This window comes from Bacillus rossius, chromosome 12, assembly GCF_032445375.1.
Source record: "Bacillus rossius redtenbacheri isolate Brsri chromosome 12, Brsri_v3, whole genome shotgun sequence".
NCBI classification, from domain to species: Eukaryota; Metazoa; Arthropoda; class Insecta; order Phasmatodea; family Bacillidae; genus Bacillus; species Bacillus rossius.
Window position 1 is genome coordinate 33,857,403 of NC_086339.1, and position 24,882 is coordinate 33,882,284.

Consider the following 24,882-nt stretch of genomic DNA (forward strand, 5'->3'; position numbering starts at 1 on the left):
TTCAGAGTCTGATACTACAAGATTGGTTTGAAGGTTAATTGTTGCATTGGTTTTGTGTTCTGCAAGCCTCTTTGAAGAATGTGTCTAATTTAATATTCGACTTAGCTTCTTGAAAACTAGTTTTGTGTTTATATGTATTTTTGTGTGTGAAACACATAGACTTGTTTGCATTTATCAAACAGATATTGCAACAGATACAGTAGCTACTACCTTTATTATTGTTTTAGGTATAAAAATAATTAAAATTATAAAAAACCTAGAGTTGTTGGAATTAATTATTTAAAAACCCAGAAACCCAAACACCATTGGAAAAACCCAGATCTGGGTGGAAAAAACCATGAGTGGCAGCCCTGCTTGTAACAATATCGCTTTGCGCCTCTCCTTCAAGGCTTCAACGCCTTCCCCTGCGCTTCCTCCCCTACATTCTTTCCCTTCTTTATCCCTTATTCGTCGTTCCTGCTCCCTCCCCTTTCACAAGCTCCGCCCAAGTGACCGTCATCTGCGATCGGGTACTGCGCTCATTGGCCGTGGTGTTGTTCCAGGTGAATTCTGAACTGATACTAAAGTCTCTGATACTTTTCAAGTGTACTCGTTTGCCGTTCCTGATACAGGCGCGTATCAGTGTCAAAGTATCAGGTTGATACTTTTCGACCCACCTCTAGTTTCTATACAGTTTTATCCAACATCTGAGCACGAAAATTATAATCAAAATACCGAGTTGATTAAATAAATATTACTTTTGTTTTAACATTTTATCACATTTATGGCATAAATTGGTATTTTTGAAATGAAAATTATATATTTACTTAAAAGAAAATAAACAAGTTTTCGTTGGCATGTTGAACCACTTGTTTATCCAACAACATAAGTAATGGCGTCGGCGTTGAATTAAACAATATTATGTTTAATAAAAAATTTCTAAGGAAATTTTGTTTTAATCTTGTTGAAATAGTAATCTTGTTAAATATTATCAATGATTACATGTACTACTTTATAAATCACTCTTATGAAACATGCCTGATTCGGTTATGTGTTGTGTTAACTACTGCTGCAACAAGAGAAGAGATAATAATTTATTTTACTAGTTACCGCTTGACGAAACTAGGTATGTGTAAATTATTAAAACGAAACAAAATAAAAGTTTTGTATAATTAAAATAGTGATGAGCATTTTGTTTTCAAGCCCTACAGAATTTCCTCTTTTTAGGTAGGTAGTGTGTTGTCGTACATTGAGGACAAGCACACACGACATTAATACTTAGATACTGTTCTAAATGTCAATGATTCTCAAATTATGCTCAAACTTGCTGCTTATGTACTTTATTTATTCTAAATGTTTTGTATGTATTTTATTTTTAGGTCGAGAGGTAGGTGGGGTAAAAATTTTGTATTGCGTATCCAAGTCTATCCTTTGATACTAATGGCATGATGCCGAATACATTGATCCTGTGGTAATGTTGCTTGCTTTTTTGTTAGTATATCGAAAGATACTGAATTTAAAAAAAATTCGAATGTAACAATGAATTATGATCATATTATTAGATAAAAAAAATCCTGAAAAAACTTAGTTTTACTTTGTAACATGGTTTGTATTGTAATATCATTGTTATGTCCAGATCTTTTGAAGTACTGAATTAAAACAGCAAGCATCATGTGCCATACATGTGTCATACATGATCATGCCAACAATTACAGAGGTGAGGGTTGCGATAAAATGAAGTGTTTTAAATTTTGATCTTGAAATTAAGGTTTTTTTCCCCTTAACAATTGCTACACACCTGTCTTCAAGAAGTGAAGATATTAGAAAGATTTGTACTTTCACCTAATCCATAAAGAATTAGATGCAATTGGTAACAGCTTCATTTCAGTTTTTGTGGAAAAATTGTACATCTTAGGCTGTTAAATTTGCTAGAAATACACATTTCCTGTGTTAATGATTAAATACTTCTGCACTTTTTTTATGCATTAGTTTCGTTTGTGATTTGTAATGCAATTCAGTAGGTACCTACGAAAATCCTAACCTTTAACTTCAATCAACATGATTCTACTAGAACAGAAATCAGTAGTATAGTAGTTTTATTGTCCAAGTTGACTACAAAAATTTACAATTATATTGTACATGTAGTATAGGACTCATCAAGAATATTAAACATTATGAATACACATTTAAGCAGGGGTGCAACAACAGGGGGGGAGAGGGTATTTTGCCCCCCCCCCCCTACCCGCCTCTGAAACCTTGAAGTGGGGGCAAACAGGGGAAAAGTAAGTGCTATGTAATCAATTTTTAGATAATAAAACTGCTTAAATGGCACCATTTTCAACCTTGAAATGCAAATTTTCCCGGGGGTGGATCCCCGGACCCCCCGTTTCAATAGGGGGGATCAATGATTCTTTATAAAAAGGTATATTGCCCCCTCTTTGGAAATTTAGTTGTTGCGCCCCTGCATTTAAGTACAATCATATACACATAAACAAAAATAATAGTAAAAAACAAATGTACATCATATAATAATAATAATAAATTTTTAGCATAGTTTTGCTTTCATTAAATTAATCATTAATATAATAAAAACTGAATTCCAACAGCAAATCTTTCAGGGTTTTTTTAAATGCACAAAGTTTGTTTTCTGATTTAAAATGTGGAAGTTTATCAGCGTATCTTGGACTATTTGCAAAACATTTTGTATGATATTGTAATATATGAAAATTATTTTTTGTTCTAGTCGAATAATTATGTAAATTGAAATTCTGCAGTTCATTCAACTGTGGATGAGCAAATATAAGTAATTCATAAATGTATAACGATGGTAATGTTAAGACAAATAAGCTTTTGAAAAGTTGTCTGCATGAGGTACGATAATTTACATGCGTTATTATACGTACAAATATTTTCTGTATTCGAAAAATTTTAGATGAGTCCGTGGAATTACCCCAAAATATTATTCCATATCATAAGTGAGGTTCAACATAACCAAAGTAAATAATTTTTAAAGCATTTAGATTAGTCTGTTTTGAAAATGTTCTCATAGCAAATAATATTGAGCTCATTTTTTTTAGTTAAATGAGCAATATGAGATTTCCAATTGAGGTTCTTGTCAATATATATACCTAGTATTTTGGTTGAATTTGATTGAGATATATTATCCCCATTTATCGATACAGTTGGGTCTTGCAAATTGTATAAGTTATTAAGTTTAAAATGCAGCCACGTTGTTTCTGTGTTATTAAGAATTAATTTGTTAGTCTTAAACCAATCTATGATGTCCCTAGTTAAAATCTTGTTATTTGCAATTAAACTTAAAGTGTTATATCCAGGGGTGTAGCCAGGGGGGGGGGGGGGGGGGGTTAGGGGTTCAAACCCCCCCTTAGCATCAAATCTTTAATTAATTTCTTATTCATCACTCAAACAAATTTCATATTAAAATTAATAAAATTTTTACCATTACAATATTTAAATTTAAGTACCGAAAACTGCTAAAATAGCACTATTTTACACCTTAAAATCCAAATTTTCCCGGGGGGGAACCCCCGGCCCCCCGCTTTAATACGGGGGTGGGGGGGGGGGGGTGGGCGCTTCTTAACACCCCCCATACACAAATCCTGGCTACGCTACTGGTTATCTCCATGTATAGATATATTAGTGTCGTCAGCATATAATACATTTTTCCCACTCTTAACATTTTTAGGCAAATCGTTAACGTATATAAGAAAAAGCAAAGGTCCTAGTGCAGAACCCTGAGGAACACCAACAGATATGTGTTGCCTATCTGAATGAACATTATATTTTATGTTGGTTAAGGGATCTATATGTTGTACTACGATTACTTGTGTGAACGCTGAGACAAGTAAAATGGACATAAAAAAAAGGGCAGCAATTTATTATAATCCGAAAATATGTTAGATATTATGCATTTTGACATGTTATGCTACGTAAACAAAAACATTTTTAACCCAAATGAGGCTAAGGCAAACACTGTCCCGAAGGTAAGAAATTTACTTATTATTTAAAAATATTGCTCTCCTAAATCATTATATGTTACGTTTACCGATATTTAGTTTAATGATTTGCCTTTTTTATAAGGAAAAAAAATAAAATCAATATTTATAAATTTAATGCATGCACGAAAGAAGTCACAAGCTCGCCAACATTCAGTTGAAGCTGCAAATTTCCCTACTATTCAAATTGGTGTTTTAAGTATATTAACTGCAAATTGTACTTTCTAGGATCAATGTTCTATTTAAATTAAAATGTACTTATAATTTTAAACGGTCTTACTCCAGAAGGTACTTTATCTCGGTTTTAAGCCATTGCAACGTCGTTTTAATGTTTGTCAAGTTTGCGTTTTTTTTAATTAAAAAAAGTTGAACTGCAATAGCATTGAGTGTACTAGTCTAGTACTTTATTTACTCTATGAGATGTAGATATTATGCTTGATATTTTATTGGCTATGTTAACATTTTTATAAAACGTTAGCTGTGTTTATGATATAGTATTCATAACGAAACAGTGCATTTTTTCACATAACAATGTGTCATTTCAGTGGAATAGTGTTGAGTCTTTTGACTGTTTTGTTCATCAGTTTTGACATTAGGCTTACTGTTTCATATAAACCAGTTGTCATTATTCATGGAGTAATCACCGGAAATGTTTCGATGAGTACCATCAGCTCACGGATATTAGCGGTAAATATCATTGTTTTGTGATAATTATCGAACTCGTTACGGCTTTTTATAACTGAAAGAAAAAAAATCGCGTAACATGTTTTTCACACACTACTACACACGTCCCTAAATTTACCCTGGAGGGATGGTTTCTTAATTCATACGAGAGTGTGAATAATAATAGTTTATAGCTTACATTACTATACCTGCATAGGAGGTCGCGGCTTCGGGGAACCAAAAGTAAATAAAAAAGGAAAATAGGTTTGTTCAAGTACTAGAGACGCCCCTAAATTTACCCTGAAAACTGTTTCTTAATTCCTACTGTTTAGTAAAAAATAACAGTTTAAAGCTTACATGACAATACCGGTGTTTTCATACTGTCGCCCCCAGTCATTGTTTACCTGTGATTATGTATATTTTTGTTTAGCACAACTGTAGCCAACTACAGAGAATTAAAACTATGCTAATTCTTCTGTTTCATACATGAAGTTTATTCTGTGGTACATGATGCTGTTGTGGCCAACTCCCCTTATACCGGGGCAGTTGTACACGTCTGCACCCACCACGCCAGTCCCGTGTACGCGTCACAAATAACATCTTGAGTTTGTAATGGATTTAAGCTTAAAAGACGCTCATAGACTGTCTTAACTATTGGCAAGTGCGCAAAAAGCTGTACTAGCATACTCTACTAAATTTAACGACAATCCCGGAAAATCTACAGTGATAGGCACAATAATGAGTTAAAAAAACCAAAGATCCTGAAACTTAAATACTTTCTAAACAATGTATAGTCATACCAAAAAAAAAGGAATGGGCCTTATAAGGTAAACTCTAGGTGGCATTTCAAATTGCTATAATTGCATTGACAGACTAGCGACATTTAGTTACAGACAAAAATTACAGAAAAATAAATTCTAAACCAAAGTCCCATAAGTCTCTTACGGAGGAGGAGGGGGGATAAAAATTATGACGTTTTTCAGGCCTTATATTCCACAACGCTAAATCCAGTCGCCGCACTATGTTTTGAAAAACACATCTTCTTTAAACTAGGCTTCGTACCAGCTTGGAAAATAAAGTACTAAAATCCAGTTTTGTCACTTTCTTGGTGCTGAAGCATACCTTTGATGCAGGAGACACTCGGGGTCGGGCATAAACCCCACTCACTATTGCGCCGCTAGCAGCGCAATGCTTCTGTGGCTTGTCCACTTGCCCCACACCGTCGCGCGCTCGTGTAACACCGCGTTTTATGCTTTGCGAAACTAGCCATGACATTACCGTCACTAAAATTGAAGTAGTGATAAACAATTACCATCCAAATCGTCGAGCCGTGCGAAATTCCACTTTTCTTAAAATCCATTTAAATAACATTGAGTGCAGCAAACCTAAGCAATTATCGATGATTACAGACTATTGCTGTTAACTCTCGTTCACGTAACGAACTAAAAGGCAAGTCCCCCATGGCTGGGATCCGAGTTTGCACGGGTTAACCCTGCATACTTCACGAGCAGTTCCGCAAAAATGCTCCGTCGTGGCCGGCAGTCAAAAACACAGTCCCCGCTATCAGCTGGGAGCCAAATCACACTCGTCACGTCACCTGACGTCACGCCCCCTCCTCTCTACCACCCCTCACTCCGCTAGATAGTTCTCGTTAATTCTTGTAAGTACCGGTACACAGTAAGAATAATTAACGTAAAATAAACCAAGTATAATAAAATATTACAATGAATAAATATTACAATATACCACTAAATAATATAATTACACTCGTAAAAATTCTGATACCAATAAAAAATATTTTTAAGTTTGGAGTTTGCACACTACCGCACTCGATATGATGGCGGCCAAGTTTATTAAAGAAAAGCTAGAAGCACTTATAAAAACGTCTTTAAAAATTAATATACACATAATACTGAAACAGTGTAATAAAAATTTAATCAACTTGGAATAAACTTTATACAATATAAAAATAATTAAATCCAGGGAGACTAAGGCCACTCAAGTGGCCTCACTGTTTTAATTCAATATGTCAAAAGATCCTGATGGCATGATCCTGTTGGCATGATCCTGTTGGCATGATCCTGTTGGCTTGATCATGTGTTACATGATGCTTGCTGTTTTAGTTCATTACGTTGAAAGATCCTGTACATAAAAAAATTATTGTCATATAATAATGATTTATAATAGTAAGTCAAATAAAAAGGATTTTATTTTCAACCTACAATCATAATTCTTTCTAATGTCGCATTTTCTTTTATGTGAAGGATCTTTCGATGTACTAAACTAAAACAGTAATCATGTACTACAGGATCAAGCCAACAGGATCATGCCATCAAGATCTTTTGACATACTGAACTAAAACAGCAAGCATCACGTACCACAGGATCAAGCCAACAGGATCATGCCATCAGGATCTTTTGACATACATAATTAAAACAGCATATTGTACCACAGGATAATTCTTTTAATAAGCAGTCGAAAGACAGGCTTAATTAATGCTACTTAATGTAGCATAGCGTGCCTTGTTCTTATAAAGTTGGCTTCTCTTAGGCTTTTTTTTTTTTTTGTCGTGTGTGCCTTGGACAGTCTTGCGAAGCAGTGTAATAGTGATGAGGCCTTTATAAATGTGCAGTTCTAACTGACATTCAGGATGCAAATGTGAGACTTGAATGAAATGAGAGAAAGAGTGAGATAAAGAAAGATTGAGATTCAGAGTCACCTAAGTGTCTTGCAGGTATTCCACAGTGCATGCCATACTTTCTGCAGTGTCAGAGATGTTTAATTAATAGTGCAGCACAATTGCTTGGTGCTTTTGTGTGCCTGACTCTAAAAAAAATTTGTGTTACCAGAAATGCATTTATGATTCCTGCACCATTTGTAGGTGTGACACAGTAGGTATTGTGCTGAACGCCATGACGGTGGTTAACGTCTGCGCACGCTCTGTTCTTTGCGCAGCATCATCCCGGGACGGAACTGCACATCACGGACAGGTTCGCGGGATGGGCCAGTCTCGCGCCCATGTGGCACCAGGTCAACGAAATCGGCAAGGATGTGATGAACATATCTGCAGCTCATCCGGAAGGCATACACTTGATTGGTAGCGTGCAGGTTTTTCTTTTACAGCAGTAAATTTTGTAGATTTCACACAATTTTCTTCTCCGTTAGTGTAATATATTTGGTGAGAATCATTAATAAAGGAAAGTTTATTTTATTTTTAGAGGCTATTAACATATTAACATCTTTACCACATACATAATGAAAAGTTTAGCAGGGACTAATTGATTCTAAAACACCCATGTCTTCAGTTTTTAAGTCAGGAATGCTGCCAGCTACATTGGTGTTTGATAGCCTAAAGCACAGGATAACTCACTTTATAATCTCTGAGCACTAAAGCACAGTTCCGATGTAATAGATGTAGTTGCTCAGTCGTCCTCAGTGCTTCGGTGTGTACTCAAACATCTACATTTTGTGAATATTATACAGTAATAGTTGAACTTGGCAAACACTTTTTTTGTATGTTATAACGGTTCGTTATATACAAAATAAAACAGTTCAACGCCGATTGCAAATTTTGATGATTTTATTTTAATAGAATGTTGCACAGACGATTCCAAACACTTTCAAAAGAGGTTACTCATTCAGTCCACATACATCTGCCCGTCGAAAAACTGCTGGTAGCTCGCATGACGAGAAATTACCGGAAAATAATCGCGTAGATTGAGTCCTTCAGTAATGTTTTACTGCAAGTACAAAAAAATGGGACGACCTCGAAGAGAACCGCACCCAGCGAAAACGAATTCCGCCCCGAGCCAACATGCCTACGAAGGTGGCCGCAATTTCTAATTAAATTATATCCAAAACGAAAAAAAAGAAAATTAGGTTGATTTAAATATAGGCCTGGCTCCGACCACCAACGTGAAATGATCTCTTCGTAAATTACATGATAATTTAGCGAGAAGCCATCGAACGCGACCTACTCGTCCAGCGTTCGACAGACGACTGGTGATCTCATGAACTCGTCTCCTCCACGCAGGGAGTAGACGTCACATGACCTCACCGACCAATCACAGGCACGCTTCATTCACTCTACAGATATCAGCCAATTACAGAGCAAGTTACAACACATGAAAAAATCTTTTACACACAGAACTCTGGGCTTCCCCTGATCAGTCTCTTTTCAATTTCACCTCGAAATCGGGGACTCCCATTCTCGTTCTCTCTCCCACACCGTGAGAGAGCAGTTATCACACAGTTCCCATGCAGGGGCGGAATTACCGTCTTTATCTCGGTTGGCGGGGAAGCACTGTTCCTTTCTCACTCCCACTTACAGGCCTCTCATGCCTCTCTTTCTCACCATCACACAAGCCCAGACACAGTCCCGTGATTTATAATTATATTACAACACGTTAATAAAATTTAAGAACAATAATTATAATACGAATTACATTACAAAATTAAACTTATTGAGAAAAAACCTGAAAAAGTAGGCCTAACCACGTAAAAATCTAGAACAGCGACTTATTTGTGAATAATTACATAAAAATTACTAATGATAGAAAATGTCTGTTAAAATACAAGGTACATTCTTAAAACACATAGCAAGTGAAAATAACATATATTAAAAGCCATAACGTCTGATTATACTGTCTCATAATATACACACCACTCTAAAAACATTGACTTATTTATATTTACCTATACAAAAAGAAGTTTAAAAGAAAATTATTTAATTAGCAGGGCAGGGTTCTGCAACATTACATTACCCCCCCAACTTTTCAATTAAATTAACACTACATTTAATTGAAAAGTTACAAAAGTGAAAAACTCATCTGTACAAAATAAATACAAAACATCCTGAGAGATAAATGCATCCAGTAGTTATTACCCTTGTTTATATAGAAATTCAAAAAACTGTTACTTAAAAACTGTAATAACATGAATTCTTTTGTTAAAAAGCCAAAAATTTGAAAACATATCTCTTACTACAAAGTGTCAACAACTCTTCACAAACGGTTATCTCCCTCTCATCAGTGCAAAATACAAATAACTTTGAAACTGGTTTCTCTATAGGCTTCAAGCAGACACCCCCTGGTCAACGAAGAATCTTCAATAACAACAAAAAACTCTGAACAACTTACTTTTACAACCGTAGAAGCCTCAACACCAGCTGCAAAAAACTTCAGGAATTACGTCTCCATGACTACCTCGACGATGACAAATACAAAAACTTCAACATCTTCAAAAACTTACAACTCGGCAGAAACCTCGACGACGACAACAAATCTTCAACTCCAGGAATTACGTCTCCATGACCACCTTAACGACGATAAAAACTTCTCAACGACGATAAAAACTTCTAACCTCAATGACGACGACAAATAACCTCAAAACAAATTATCTCCTTTAAAATCCCTTAAAATACCGCTGTTACTCTGATTCTCTGCTGCTTCTGACAAACTCCTCAAATCCCATGAAATAACCACTTTAACTCACAAATCCACCAATATCTCCACTCCTCATATCTGCACCAACAAAACATTGACAACACTATCGCTTCAAAACTGTTGACACCAAATTTTCCTAAATTCCCTCCAAAAAAACAAATTCTAAAAATCTTCACAATAGCTCCATCATAACTCCAACCACTGGATAACACTTATTTCAAAATTAGAACTAGACTGCTCCACATTGATAACCCATGAACTACAACTTCTACTAAATGCCTCAACTTCCTAACACACAGAAACTCACATAATAAATCTTCCACAACAAATACAACTCCAGAAAACATTAAATTAGTTATTTGAAACTTCAAAAACTTTTTCATAACACACTACATTATCACTCATCATATTCAAACTTCCTTATTAAAATGTTACACCTCTTAGCATTTACACCAAATACACATTAACTTAATTCTGTATCAACATACTGCATTTTCATTTGACATTATTCACTTACATCTTCTATTCTCATTAATCATAATATAAAAAACACAAAAACATCATTATCATCACACATAAAAAATTCAGTTCTTTTTCCTCCAACTTCCTTCTCAATCATTCCTAACTCCTGAGCTAGCTGAAAGGTAAGGGGCGCCCAATTACAACCCTTTTAGCTGCTAGTCAGCTCGGCTAACCTTTTATACATAACAAATACACAAAAATACATGAAGTTCTTCCAAACTCCTCTATCCTCATGCCTAGCTCCCGAGCTAGCCGAAAGGTAAGGGGCGCTCAACTACAACCCTTTTAGCTGCTAGTCAGCTCGGCTAACCTTTTAATGAAATTTAAAACAAAAAATAATACAAAGCTATACACAAATATACACTGCACTTGTCATTACACATCAAATTTTAAGCTTTACATACCTTACTTAAATTTCCATAAACAACAAGTTGACAATTCTATAGTCATGGCATGACAAATACTTCATTAAGATACAATTGTATGCTTATATTCTTCAAAAACAAATTACATGAACTAATGCCCTTCCTCAGGTTTCAAAACATATCTTCCCTTTCAGCAACAACAGCACATAAAATTAACCTTGATGAGGGGTGGGAGCGACCAAGGAGAAGGGACTCACCCTTGCAAACAAAAACATCGGACTCCATGCCGGAAACATATTTAAAATTAACCTCCTGGCCCCCCAGCTGCATCACAAACCATATTACACAAAAAAAAAAAAAAGCTGCTTATTTAGGACAATACCAAAATTCACCTGAACTCTGGCCATCATGAACACACAACTGCTTCTGCAGCTTCAAAACTCGACGACTGTTATTCATTAACGTTTAGTATTACACTTCATACCTTTAATATAGGATGTTGTCACCCTGTCATCAATCCAAAACAAACATTTATCATCACAAATTTATATCATTTCTCCGAAAACACAACTCATAATAATTTTCAGTTAACCTCTTCCCATGACAGCATTAAACAAACAAACCAATACATAAGTGCAATGCAATTCTCATAATATAAGTATTTCTTCACATAATATTTAGTAACTGTCTACTCAAAAAGAATTTATACCATTATTACTATACTGTTTCAAAACAGAAAATATTCACATTAACATAGTTATTTATCTTCCTTCTCTTTAAGAATCTTGTAAAAAATTGCTGTCATAAATCTCATTTGTGCATTCCTATATTATACTATAACTATTCTTTAAAAAATACAAAAACTCTATACAGTACAAAACATTATTCAAAAGTACACAATTCAAAAAATACCAAAAAATTCTGAAAAACCTTACAAAAAAAATGGCAAAAATTGCAAACAAATTTAAAAAACATCAAACACAACAAAAATAGTTTTGACTCTACCCCTCCATCTCGGCCGTGGGCCAAACAAGCCAACACACACTGTTTCCAGAGGTTGCATCACCCCTGTCCATTTACTATTACTTTCTTTTGCCTTTGAACAGAACAAAAAACTGTTTACTATCTCGGCGATAGTTCTGTACACATACTTCCACACCCAAAACCTCTGACCATGTTGCACAGTTTTTCTCACATGAATCAAGGCAAAAATTTTAGTTTGTACCCTATTCAATACACACAACCCACATCTTCGTACATTACTGCTTACATTTAGACAAAATTTCCCCTTTATCATTTCTCCGCAATCTGTCAAACTCAATTCACTGAATACTTCCTCATCAAATTCATCCTTAAGTGTATTTGAGAATGCTTTCATCTCATTCTCCACTCTTTCCATCTGTTTACACAAGAACCTGTTCACATGTCCATTAACTCTACATTTACTAATTTTTTCAACCACATTGTCCAAACACTCACTGTTTACCTTATCTAGGAATTTTTCACATTCATTCTCAATGTTTACCTGCTCATGTACATCATGCACAATAAATTCAACATTTTCTTTTGACACTATTATTTCCCTTTCACATGTTTCTACATTTGCTTTATTTGCACACTCATCTACTTTGTTTGTACACGTGGCTACCTGTTCATTAAATTTAATTTTAAAGTCATCAAGTTTGTTCTCCACCCTGCCAAATTCCTGTCGCAACTGTGTGCCTATTTCGCTCCTTAACTTAGCAATCTCTTGTGAATTTACCTCAATTTTGTGAATTGCCTGATCTATTTTGTTGTTGGTTTCATTCTGTCCCTGTTCAATTTTCTGTGTCATTTCCTGTTGTCCCTGTTCCATTTTCTGGTTGTTTTGTTCAAATTTTTCTGTCATCCCTTGTACTATGTCTTGTTTTATTCCTTGGATCATTTCCATTAATCTGTGTAACATCTCTGACCCCCCCATAACCTCAACTGGGCTGCTAATCGTGTGAGATTCCATATCCTGACCTAGTTCGGCAGGATGTTCCATGTTTACAGGTTTTTCCTGTCGACATGAAAAATCTTGCTCTATTAAACTTGTTTCCAAATTTGGATTTGACTGTTCGGAATTTTCTACATTTTCCTGAAAACCCATGAAATCTGATTCGCTGCTGTTCGTACTAGCGTTATCCATGTTGACATACACAAATTACCAAATTTTACACAAATACAAGTTAAATTTTCAAAACCAATACAAATAATACAGTTTTCTTAAATTTTCCACTTGCTATTATCGGCGACTCATCCCACGGTGTCCCGCGAAGTGACGATCTCGAAGTCCCGCGATGCAACAGGCCTGAAGTCCCACGGTGCCTTGGGTCGCTCTGTCCCTCGAAGTACCGTTTTCCGTCGTTTCTCCGGAACACTTCACTCGCTGAAGCCGCTCGTAGACTCTCGTCGCGGACAAAAACCGCCTTCGCTGCTCAGCTGCGCCGATAGTTCTGGAAACACTTTGCCGTTTTCTTCTAAACTATTCAATATTAATCGTAAATTTTCGTTATTTCAGGTTATCGTAGTCACAAACTGTTTTAAGAATGTTTATATTTATTGTTTATTGCCGAAAATGTCCGTCTTAATCTCAGGGTCGTGTCCAAATTCAAGCCCCACGTTGGGCGCCAAATATAACGGTTCGTTATATACAAAATAAAACAGTTCAACGCCGATTGCAAATTTTGATGATTTTATTTTATTTTAATAGAATGTTACACAGACGATTCCAAACACTTTCAAAAGAGGTTACTCATTCAGTCCACATACATCTGCCCGTCGAAAAACTGCTGGTAGCTCGCATGACGAGAAATTACCGGAAAATAATCGCGTAGATTGAGTCCTTCAGTAATGTTTTACTGCAAGTACAAAAAAATGGGACGACCTCGAAGAGAACCGCACCCAGCGAAAACGAATTCCGCCCCGAGCCAACATGCCTACGAAGGTGGCCGCAATTTCTAATTAAATTATATCCAAAACGAAAAAAAAGAAAATTAGGTTGATTTAAATATAGGCCTGGCTCCGACCACCAACGTGAAATGATCTCTTCGTAAATTACATGATAATTTAGCGAGAAGCCATCGAACGCGACCTACTCGTCCAGCGTTCAACAGACGACTGGTGATCTCATGAACTCGTCTCCTCCACGCAGGGAGTAGACGTCACATGACCTCACCGACCAATCACAGGCACGCTTCATTCACTCTACAGATATCAGCCAATTACAGAGAAAGTTACAACACATGAAAAAATCTTTTACACACAGAACTCTGGGCTTCCCCTGATCAGTCTCTTTTCAATTTCACCTCGAAATCGGGGACTCCCATTCTCGTTCTCTCTCCCACACCGTGAGAGAGCAGTTATCACACAGTTCCCATGCAGGGGCGGAATTACTGTCTTTATCTCGGTTGGCGGGGAAGCACTGTTCCTTTCTCACTCCCACTTACAGGCCTCTCATGCCTCTCTTTCTCACCATCACACAAGCCCAGACACAGTCCCGTGATTTATAATTATATTACAACACGTTAATAAAATTTAAGAACAATAATTATAATACGAATTACATTACAAAATTAAACTTATTGAGAAAAAACCTGAAAAAGTAGGCCTAACCACGTAAAAATCTAGAACAGCGACTTATTTGTGAATAATTACATAAAAATTACTAATGATAGAAAATGTCTGTTAAAATACAAGGTACATTCTTAAAACACATAGCAAGTGAAAATAACATATATTAAAAGCCATAACGTCTGATTATACTGTCTCATAATATACACACCACTCTAAAAACATTGACTTATTTATATTTACCTATACAAAAAGAAGTTTAAAAGAAAATTATTTAATTAGCAGGGCAGGGTTCTGCAACATTACAATGTTTTTAATTCAGTTAAGACAGGAGTTTGTAAAGTAGTTTGCTTCATATTCTGTGCCCTGATCTTTTCAGTAATTAGACTTGGAACATAGCATAATTTCTGCCCCATGCTACTAATAACACTAACTGAGAATGTTTTTTGTTGCTGATGTTTTCTTCTTCATGTTTTATAACGCATTACTACTCATGTTTCTTTTATGGTCCATGGGCATTCAAGGTATTGTGTTGTGTATAAATATTAATTTTATATAATTTTTGGCTAGGTTTTACATAAAGTTGAAGGCAGTTTTTTTTATTATGTTATTTTCTCTATTTTGCTTGGTCCGTTAAATTTACCATGTGTATTAATTATGTTTGTCAATTATTAAAGCATATTCTGGTTAGTAAGGAGGTAACGTTCTAGAAGGTTTAAACAGAAAGGGGGACAGGCGCGATGCTCTGTCGCTAGTTTATTTTTCACAACTAAAGTTAGTGCTTTGTCGGGAAAACCCAGTGTGTAAGCACATGGCTGTCCAGCAGTTGACTAGAACTTTCGCTGGGTGCTACCTCACCAGCCAATCAGGGCGAGCCATGAGGTGGTGTGATGTGTCTTTTCAGACTTTCAGAGAAGAATATTTTTCCAGTATTATTTCCTTACATGATCATGTACCTGGTTCTGTATTGTGAGATTGGTCAGTTGACACAGGGTTTCCTCCCCTTTGTTTTCACCTTTGTAAGGGAAGACAACTTCATCGTTCAACTAGTTGACGCCTGATGGCGTCTGTCAACAAGCCAAGTGATTCACAAAGATCCGCAGGTCCGTAGAATACTTTCCCAATTTGATGCTGCCAACTGACGTGGAAGTAAGCCTTTTGAAAATTTCTCTTATAGGTTGACAATCACGAAAGTTAAGCACTTATATATCATTAAACTCATTTTTAATCTATTTTCAGATTCTTACATTTCTATGCCTCTGGCAATTTTTGTATTAAACATCATACTTAAAAATGTGTTCAATTGAATGGAAGCAGCTAAACTGACAAACTTAAAAACTTTCTAAGATAGTAAAGGTTGCCGGCAATACCTTACTAATATTTTGGAGATTATTTAATCTGTTTGTCCGTTGAAAGTTAAAGCTTTATAAGGTTTTGACAGAAGAATTGATGGAATTTTTCGGGCCATCTGATGGCTGCAAGTCACGTGATTGACGGATGGATGGGTACCAAACGAATGAGATGGATCATTGTGAGTTTTGCTTTACTGTTAATTTTCATTTCAGTACAGTATTTCAGGTTTTTTTTAGAGGGTTACATTTCCATATTGATTTTTTGAATAATATATCTGAATTATGGATACAATGTGATATCAGGGACATTTTTGAACAATGATGTTCTTTTATTTATTTTCTATAAAGCAGCATTTTTCTTTGGTATTTTTGTTAAAACTATATTGATGTTCAGTAATATGGTATAATCAATAATCCGCCATGTCTGTAGTCCTAAACTTGTCCGATTAAAGAGCTTTCAATGTAAAACTTTATTATGTACCACTAAAAATAATGTACAATCCTACAACATTTTGAAGTTCATATTAATGCATTATAATTTACTTACTTTTATGTAAAACTCAAGAGTTTGCAGAAGCACGTTAAACTGTGAATAATGTTGCTACTAAGCTTGTTCCGCTGTTTCTCTTGCAGGGTATTCTCAAGGCGGCCTGATAGGGAGAGCGATTTTGGAAGCATTTCCGCAGCACAACGTCCACACTTTCATCTCGCTGAGCTCGCCACAGGCTGGCCAATACGGCAGTATGTGAACGTTGACTGAAGTATCAGTAGTTCAGAGGTAAAGGATCCCATGGCCATTTTGCTATTAAATGCACATCTAAAACATCAGACTGTCACCTTGAAAGTATTATTTCTTGCAATAAATAATACGTAGTGTGCTTAAGTGTCATAAAGGAATCCATAAGACTAGTGAAGAAACCTGAAAATTAGATTAACACATGTAAAAACAAAAATTTTCTCTTAAAAAAATTGCAATTTTGTGACATGGCATCCATTACCCCCAGGGTACAGATATTAAAACAACTTTTAGTTTTTATTGGAATAAAATTTGGAATATTTAACCATTGTGTTAATGCAGTTTGAGTTCTGCAAATTCAAACTAATTGGGGCCAAGACCTGTTTGGATTACCAATTTTTCGGATTAGCTGAGTAATTGCTGTAATGCATCAGTGTGCAATAAAATATGTCTCTGTAAGTGCTTAGTTATCACGTTGCACAGCCTACAACATTTTACAACCATGAAATCACTAAACAAGTTAATAATTGTGTAAAGACTTCAAAAATTATTTTTAAAATAAAAAAAAATTTAAATACAGTATTTATTTTCATCCTTAACTGTTCAGATTAGCCGGATTTTCGGATTACCATGACTTCACTGCAGCTGGTTTAATGGGTTGCATGTGCCCTGTTTTTTTATTTCTTGGCGTGTTGTCGACAGTGAAGTCATTAGAGATGGCACCTACAAAACTGCTCAGGGATAATGGGACAGGAATCGACCTTGCCCATAATTTGTTAGGAGGGATTTTGGGAAACGTGGAAAACCCAAAATCAGGACAGCCAGACACAGGATTCAAACCTGAATGTGAGTCCATTGATTGTACTGTTGCCCCACTTTGCTCAGTATGTTTCTTGAGTCTAGTGCCACATTTACTTCTGGTGTCCCGGGTTCGATTCCCAGCTCGTTCTGAGATTTCTCACAACTATCGCACAGTTACCATAGTCACCTTCATCCTATCCCCGTGGTGTTAGGTAGTCTAAACCAGCCTCTGAGCTGATAAATAATCAAAATAGTCATAAGTGTGATGAAAAGTATTTTCCTGTGATTTACTGGAAAATTTTCCAATGTGTTATACTTTCACACACTGACACATTTTATCTAAGTTTTTATATACACATATCCAAAGAAATATACACTGTTTTTTTTTTCCTTTACCATCTAATGGCTCACTTAACATTTGAGAGTTGGGAAGGACCCATCTACCCTCTACAAATAGATATGTACAACAAAATTGTGTTTTAAACAGTGCCTACTAATCTGCAGGAAAGAAATTATTGCATAATGTATATCAACAAATCTTAAATAATGTAAATATATGTTGGTAATGGGAAAGAGGAAAATTTTCCCTCACATTTCTTAAGTATTATAAGTATTTTTAACTCCACAGCAAATTAATATGCACTCAGAAGTGTTACCACCTTTCATGATTCAGTTGATAAATTCATTAAACCCATACTGGTTTTACTACTTCATGGCCAAGTCTTAAAATTTTTGAAGCCAAGTTGAAAGTTACTGTAATATTTCTACACCGTTTTTTTTTTACTCATGATATTGATAACCCACTGTGTTGATAACCAATAAATTATAGAGAAGTTGTCTTTACTTTCTATACTTACCAATTGATCACAAAGATTTTAACCTAAGTTTAGGGATACTGGCATACTATTTTACATGTCTTGTATCAAGATGCAAGTCACTTATCAGTAATTCAATAATTTTTTTCCTCTTATTATTCAATATGCTAAGAACCAAAAAAAAATATTATTTTAAAGTTGAATTAATTCATAATGTAGCTTTTTTCATCCTGTTTAAACATACATGAATTAATAAAAAAAGGCTGGATTTTTTTTAGCTAAATTATAATCAGTATGTATTAAATCCTCTTAATCATAGTTTCAAACATAGTACAGTACATTTCATAACCATTAACTCTTTAGTAGCATTCAAGTGTTGTTTTATTCTCAGTTTGCAACACACTTGTTTATAGTAGTGGCAGTTGGAGGGCCAACTTCCATCTGCCCACAGACTTGTTCATCGGGACAGCAGCAGGTTTCCAGCGAATGGGAAATCGGGAAAACAGGTGTAACTCGGGGCAGACTGCATTAGTCCAGGGCCGGACAAGCCGGGCAATTGTCCCCGCAACTAGTAGGCCCCACACCGGCCTTTCTATTACTAACGCACTGGTAATATAAAATGTTTGTCGCTAAACCGTTGAATACTATTCATTATGTAACGTAAATGTAATTTATTAGGATTTATTAACGCTAAACCGATCACTTTTGTTTTTTAGTTATTTTTATATTCCAAATTGTTGTGTAATTTAGCAAAACCATCGTTGAAATGAGTGTCTTGGTTGACTTAAAAACATTGCCAAAAAAAAGTTTATCTTTCAAATTTTCCGCGTTTTCTCCTAGGGTTGTGGTAGGCACCTCTCCAAAATTTTGGAACCCCGCATATTTTGGGGCCACCACTCACTAATAGGAATTGAATAGGCATTTTCAAAACCTGGAAAACACAGGGAAATTGACTAAATGTTAATAAACAAACTGGATTTGTATGTTTAATACATACTACCGTGTTCCTTTGATGTCTTAAAATCTGTCTGCATTTTAGGTAATCAATTAACAGCATTGGTTGCATAAAATTGATGAAAATACAGTGCAAATTGTTTTTTTGTGCGAGGAAAGATTTAATTGTCAGTTTGACATGTTAAAAGTGATTGAAATATGTTAGATAATTACTTATACTTAAATACAGTGAAGTCTTGCTAATCCAAACTAATTGGGGCTGAAACCTGTTGAGATTATGTATCATATTTTAAGGATTAGCCAAATAATTGCTGTAATGCAACTGCGTGTAGTCAAGTACATAAATAGAAGCATTAAGTTATCATGTAGCCTGTAACACTTTATAGAGCAAATCATTTAACATGTAGATATTTGCATCAAGATATCAAAAATAATTTTTATAATAGATTTAAAAAAATTAAGTTTTTTTTTTTTTTTTATACTTTTCACCCCAAACTGATTCTGATTGCAAGACTCCGCTGTATTTTCATATTATCTTGCGAGATTGATAAACGAGACAGGGAAGAACGTGCAGTGTGGTCGAAGTGCGGGGGTCGTGGATGTCGCAGCCCAGTTCCTGCACCTGTTCTTCCCGAGCCTAGCCTGCCGGACGGCCTACGAGCTCTTCTACTCCACCGTCGGGCAGCACACCTCCGTCGGCAACTACTGGAACGACCCCCACCACCAGGGGCTGTACTTCAACTACAGCCGCTTCCTGCCGTACGTGAACGGCGAGCGTCGGTCGGGCAACGGCAGCTCGTACAAGGCGGGCGTCGCCCGGCTCCGCAGGATGGTCCTGATCGGCGGGCCCGATGACGGCGTCATCACGCCGTGGCAGTCCAGGTGCGCAGTTCCTCACCCGTCTCGGTTTCCACCAGTTGCCAGTGTTGGGTAGCTGTGGTATTTTGATGGGCCTTCTTCACGCCTCTATGATTCCTGACGTACGTGATAATACAATTGTAGTTTGAGTATTGTATGCTTTTATGCAATGTTAATAAATAAAATATTTTTTTTTTAGGGATGGGGCAATTATATCATCAAATCCTTAAATTAAAAGGGGGGGGGGGGGGATTGTCTGTAAAGTCGGTTTACGGACAATAATTTTACGTGATAACGTCATAAGATAACATTGATGAAAAATTGCATACTATTTAATTTTCAAATTACGGTTTTTGCAAATTTAATTTAAATAATTTTTTTTTAATATAATCACGAACAATTAGTTATAGAAATAAACTGAAATCAAATCAATGTCAATAAATTGTTAATTTGAAATGACGAAATTGTACAAATAAATCAAAATTTTTAAATTGCTGCTTTTAAAAAGTCCGCCTTAACCTGTTTGATAATATAGAAGATTTTCTCGCACGGTGGTTGGCTGGTTTAACTTGTCATTTTAGAAACATGTTATGACATGTGTGAGGTTAAACATTAATTTTTAATCTTACATTAATAGCTAAGCACAATCATTTCTTTTCATTGAATACTAAACAAAAGCAGTTTACTTTTTATACGATCGTTTATATGAGATAATAATTTTTTAGTCAAAATTGTAACATAACCTATTATTACTGCACTAGTCGGCCGATGCTACTTGTTTTTAATAATCAAAGAACAAATATATGAGATTATATCGCTAATCAAATTCTTAAAATGCAAGCATTAATTACTTTTTTTTGCCGCAATTGTTGTAATAAACAATGGAAACCACATTAACTTTTCTCTTCACTTTATAAACAGTTGACAAAACAGTTCACGAGTACATAGGTTGTACGCTGCCGCTGTCTCTCTTCTACTCGGACGCATCGGCTGATGGAGTGGAAGAGAGACAGATGCGTCACAAGCCGATCGTGCCTCTCTATCGCTTGTTCCACGCTCTCGCTTGCACGCTCAGCTCAGGCGCAAAGTGACAATGAGTCATGCTTTTTCATGCGTGCAGCCAGCGTTCATCGATTTATAAGATGTTATCATGTCAAAAAATCTTTTAAAAAATTAATTGATAGAAATTTAAAAAAAAAATCTAAAATTTACCACAGACAATTCCGAAGTTTACTAGATGTATTTGGGTTTTTCTTCGTACCTATCCAATTACTGTTTTTTAAACTTAAGTACTTTCAAAAAACAGGTAAAACAATAGTTTTGCAAGTTACTTCAAAACATCAGAAATTATTGCAAACATCTTTTTATGGGGGCTTTTGTTTTTTGAAATGGTAGTCTTCATTTAACTGGGAGGTATTTGTCACCTCCCAAAATGCCCCTGTCCTCTGTGCTCCCTGTACTGAGCACACCTGGGGTTTATAATGCCAGTGATTCTGCAGTGGTTTTCCATATGTATGTTAGTCATACGCAGTATGGCCAACACAACCACCTTGACCTAGACCCAGGAAGGGAATTTTACATGAGTTGATAATCTTAGACACAACTAGGAATCAAACCCTATCCTATGCCCCACCAGCTAAGTTCTAACCACTGAATCAACAGAACAAACCTCGGTTTTAATACCAATTGTAGAAATGTTAATTTTCATGAAAAATGTTTTTGAGGAAATTTTTCAGTTATTCACCAAATATTTTCTCCAAAAAAGGAAAATTTTATCAGCTTTTTTATACAAACAGAACCAAATAAAATTTACATTTTGTCTGTCTTTACATAAAAATGGTTCAATGAACATCTGAGATTTAGGTAGGACCCATACTAACCTCTACCAACTGATAACCAAAAAATTGTGTTTCAAACAGTACCGTATCTACCTGCATATGGCTTGCACCTATAATTTTGGGCATAAAAATGTGACATTTTCGTTGTGAGGGTTGGCCTCAAATAAGGGTTACACCACACATCTGTCTTCACTAGAGTTCCATGGATGCAAGTGAAGTATTTGGTTCCGTGTCTCAGCTTATTGGCATGCAAGAAATACAGCACTGGTGTTGACCCTTGGTTCTTCTTTGTCTGTTTACTATGAGAGGGTGAGTTGGCAGCCCTGTGCCCCCATTTTGCCATATGTACAAGCCCTCCAATTTGCTGCACTACCTAACAAAAAGACAAAGGAGAAGACTGCTATTTTTTATACCCATGTTTCCCTTCCGTCTATTGTATTTTTTTTTACCTGTCACCTCAAGTGCGATGTCTGGCGCATTGTCGCATGAGACCCCGCTGAAGTGGCTGCAGACTAAAGAGCACTCCAGTCCTGTCTTCCTACATGCACGCACACACACACACACTCACTTTCTCTTTCTCTGGTTTATTTTATTAATTATCCCTGCGACGCCAGCGCAGTGCAGCAGACACATCACTTGACGGCACCAACCGGGCAGGCGGCAGACGTAGAATCAGAATCACTGTGCTGTTCACGGAGTTTCTCACTACTGCTGAGATGCTTTAATTAAACAAATTAAAATTATACTTACTCGTGGAGTTATATTTATTACAAACCAACATAGGCTATTTATTACACACACATTCAACCACACAGCGCAATGGTTATTTTACTACTACGTGGCAAATAAGTGGCAAAAAAATTGTGACTCATTTGGGTAAATATGTTACCTAACCAATCTGCAGAAAAGAAACTATTGTATAATGTATATCAACCTAGCTTAAATTATGTAAATCTATTCTGGTAATGGGGCAAAAAAAAAGGGGGGGGGGGAATTGTCCCATCCACATTTCTAACCAGTTGTTTTACTTGCAGCCATTTTGGATACTTCAACGAGATGGAGGACGTGATAGACTTCAGGGAGCGCAGTGCTTACGTCGACGACTTGTTCGGGCTGAAGACTCTGGACGAACAACGGAAGTTGAAGGTCATAACCGTAAATGGTGTAAACCACCTTTCGTGGCACAGGAACATTTCTGTCATTGACAAGTACATAGTTCCATTTCTGGATTGAATACAGAACGGAGGCTGACAGCCAAGAAACTGTGGTAAATTTGCTTTAATTCGAGGTCAGCGAGTTTTCGGATCAGAGGTGAATAACTAAATGCAACCCGGTCTGATTACTAGCTTTTCTTGGTGATACAACTTACAGTTAGCTAAAAGTATCCTACTTATTCATCAATTGATGATGTGTTTTTGTGCTGGTGTTAAAGAAGCCAACAATATTGTAACGTAGCATTTCAATTAATATGCAGGGGATAGGTTAGAATCAAACAATGAAAAAAGAAAAGATGGTATCGTTCTTTGGGAGAAAAATGGTGTAACTCATGAACAAAAAGAATTAAATCATTATTATGATAGAGCTGCGAGAGGATTTACAACATTACTATTATTATTTCTGAGAGAACCTCATAGTTTCCGCCCCTTACAGGGAGTTCTAGAGGTATGACTGTTATTTGTAACAGTTTAAATAGAAGAATTAATCGAAATAATTTCAAACTTAATTCTATTAAAAAACATTTATTATATCAGAGATAATGCTTACAGCATAAAACTGCATGGAGGCTGACATTTGTTGCCCTACTTCAGGGTCAATGTCATTGCTTCCGCATGCTTGTGCTGTAGTGTAGCTTGCATCCTGGTCTGATGAAGTTGCAGTGAGCTCGTCAGCGTTAGTTTCCAATGCCGACTTCCTCCAGCAGTTGGCAATAGTTTCTTGTTGAACATTCCACCATCCTCCTGTGATCATCTCAATTGCCTGATGGGAACATTGATGTTGGTGGGCACTTTCAACCTAATGTTGATGAGCAACCTCTCACCAAGGCATTTTCGAAAATTTACCATGGCATTCTGAATAATGCCTTGATCAAGGGGCTGCAACTGAGATGTGCAGTTCGGTGGCAGAAACATCAGTTTGATGTTTTCCAGTCGAACATCAACATTGTGTGCTGCAAAGTTGTCTATTAACAAAAGAATTTTTATTTTTTTATATCCTTATCGGTTTTCACCAGCCAATTTGAGAAGAGTTCTCTCGTCATCCATGCACGGGTGTTACTAGCATAATCCACAGGACAAGAAACTCCCTTTGAAGCACCTGGGAGTCTTGTGTTTACCAATGACTAATGGCCTCAATTTTTTTGTTCCTGCTGCATTGCATCAAATCAACACAGACAACGTTTCCTTTGCTTGGAATTGGCTTAGTAACTTGCTATGTAAGTTACAGTGTTTTAGATGCAATGTGTACTAGCTGCTAGTTTGGTATTTTATTGATGTGTGAGATTCTCTTAAGGCTCAATCTCCTTTGTAATGATGGTTATTTCTTATCATTACTGTTACTTGAGGGCTTTTTCTGTCACTTTATTTGAAAGCATTGGGATTTTTTGTCCCAAATTTTCACATCAAATATTTACTTAACATTGTTCAATAGCTGTATAAAGTCATTCACGTATTACTAATTATGGCCACTTGCATGATTCCACCCGCAAATCTAAAAGAGAGCGGCTTGATGCCAAACCAAAGAATCCGGAATAAGAGCACTGACTGCATGTGGTAATTTAGGTATTTTCACTACGAGTCTTCCTATAAAAATTATTTGGTTTTAGAAATATTGCTAGCTTAATACTGCATGATCTAAGAAATTGTAGTGTTCCAAAAGTAAAATTTAATATATTAGAATTTTGAATGTATATTTCCCTCCCTACTAAAGGTATGAGAATATTCCTGTTT

The 24,882-nt window shown here is 36.0% G+C and overlaps 2 protein-coding genes across 3 annotated transcripts in view; one reads left to right on the top strand and one right to left on the bottom strand.

Annotated features, from left to right (window-relative positions):
• Window positions 1-877: 877 nt before the first annotated feature.
• Window positions 878-23,446, top strand: LOC134537819 (lysosomal thioesterase PPT2 homolog). 2 transcript variants are annotated; one of them, XM_063378666.1, is made up of 5 exons: window positions 878-1,105; window positions 7,614-7,755; window positions 16,569-16,676; window positions 19,850-20,123; window positions 22,972-23,446. In XM_063378666.1, exons 2-5 carry the CDS (start codon window positions 7,677-7,679, stop codon window positions 23,168-23,170), a joined length of 660 nt encoding a protein of 219 aa, XP_063234736.1. In that variant the 5' UTR covers window positions 878-1,105; window positions 7,614-7,676; the 3' UTR covers window positions 23,171-23,446. The 2 variants fall into 2 exon arrangements, with proteins under 2 accessions (XP_063234736.1, XP_063234735.1); XM_063378665.1 differs by lacking the exon at window positions 878-1,105 and adding an exon at window positions 4,279-4,682.
• The window catches only part of LOC134537818 (vacuolar protein sorting-associated protein 52 homolog), a 42,951-nt gene continuing 38,227 nt past the window's right edge, over window positions 20,159-24,882 (bottom strand). Inside the window, exon 12 of the mRNA XM_063378663.1 lies at window positions 20,159-20,216. Within this exon, the coding sequence (XP_063234733.1) occupies window positions 20,200-20,216 (17 nt within the window). The 3' untranslated portion in view covers window positions 20,159-20,199. The remainder of the gene's footprint in view (window positions 20,217-24,882) is intronic.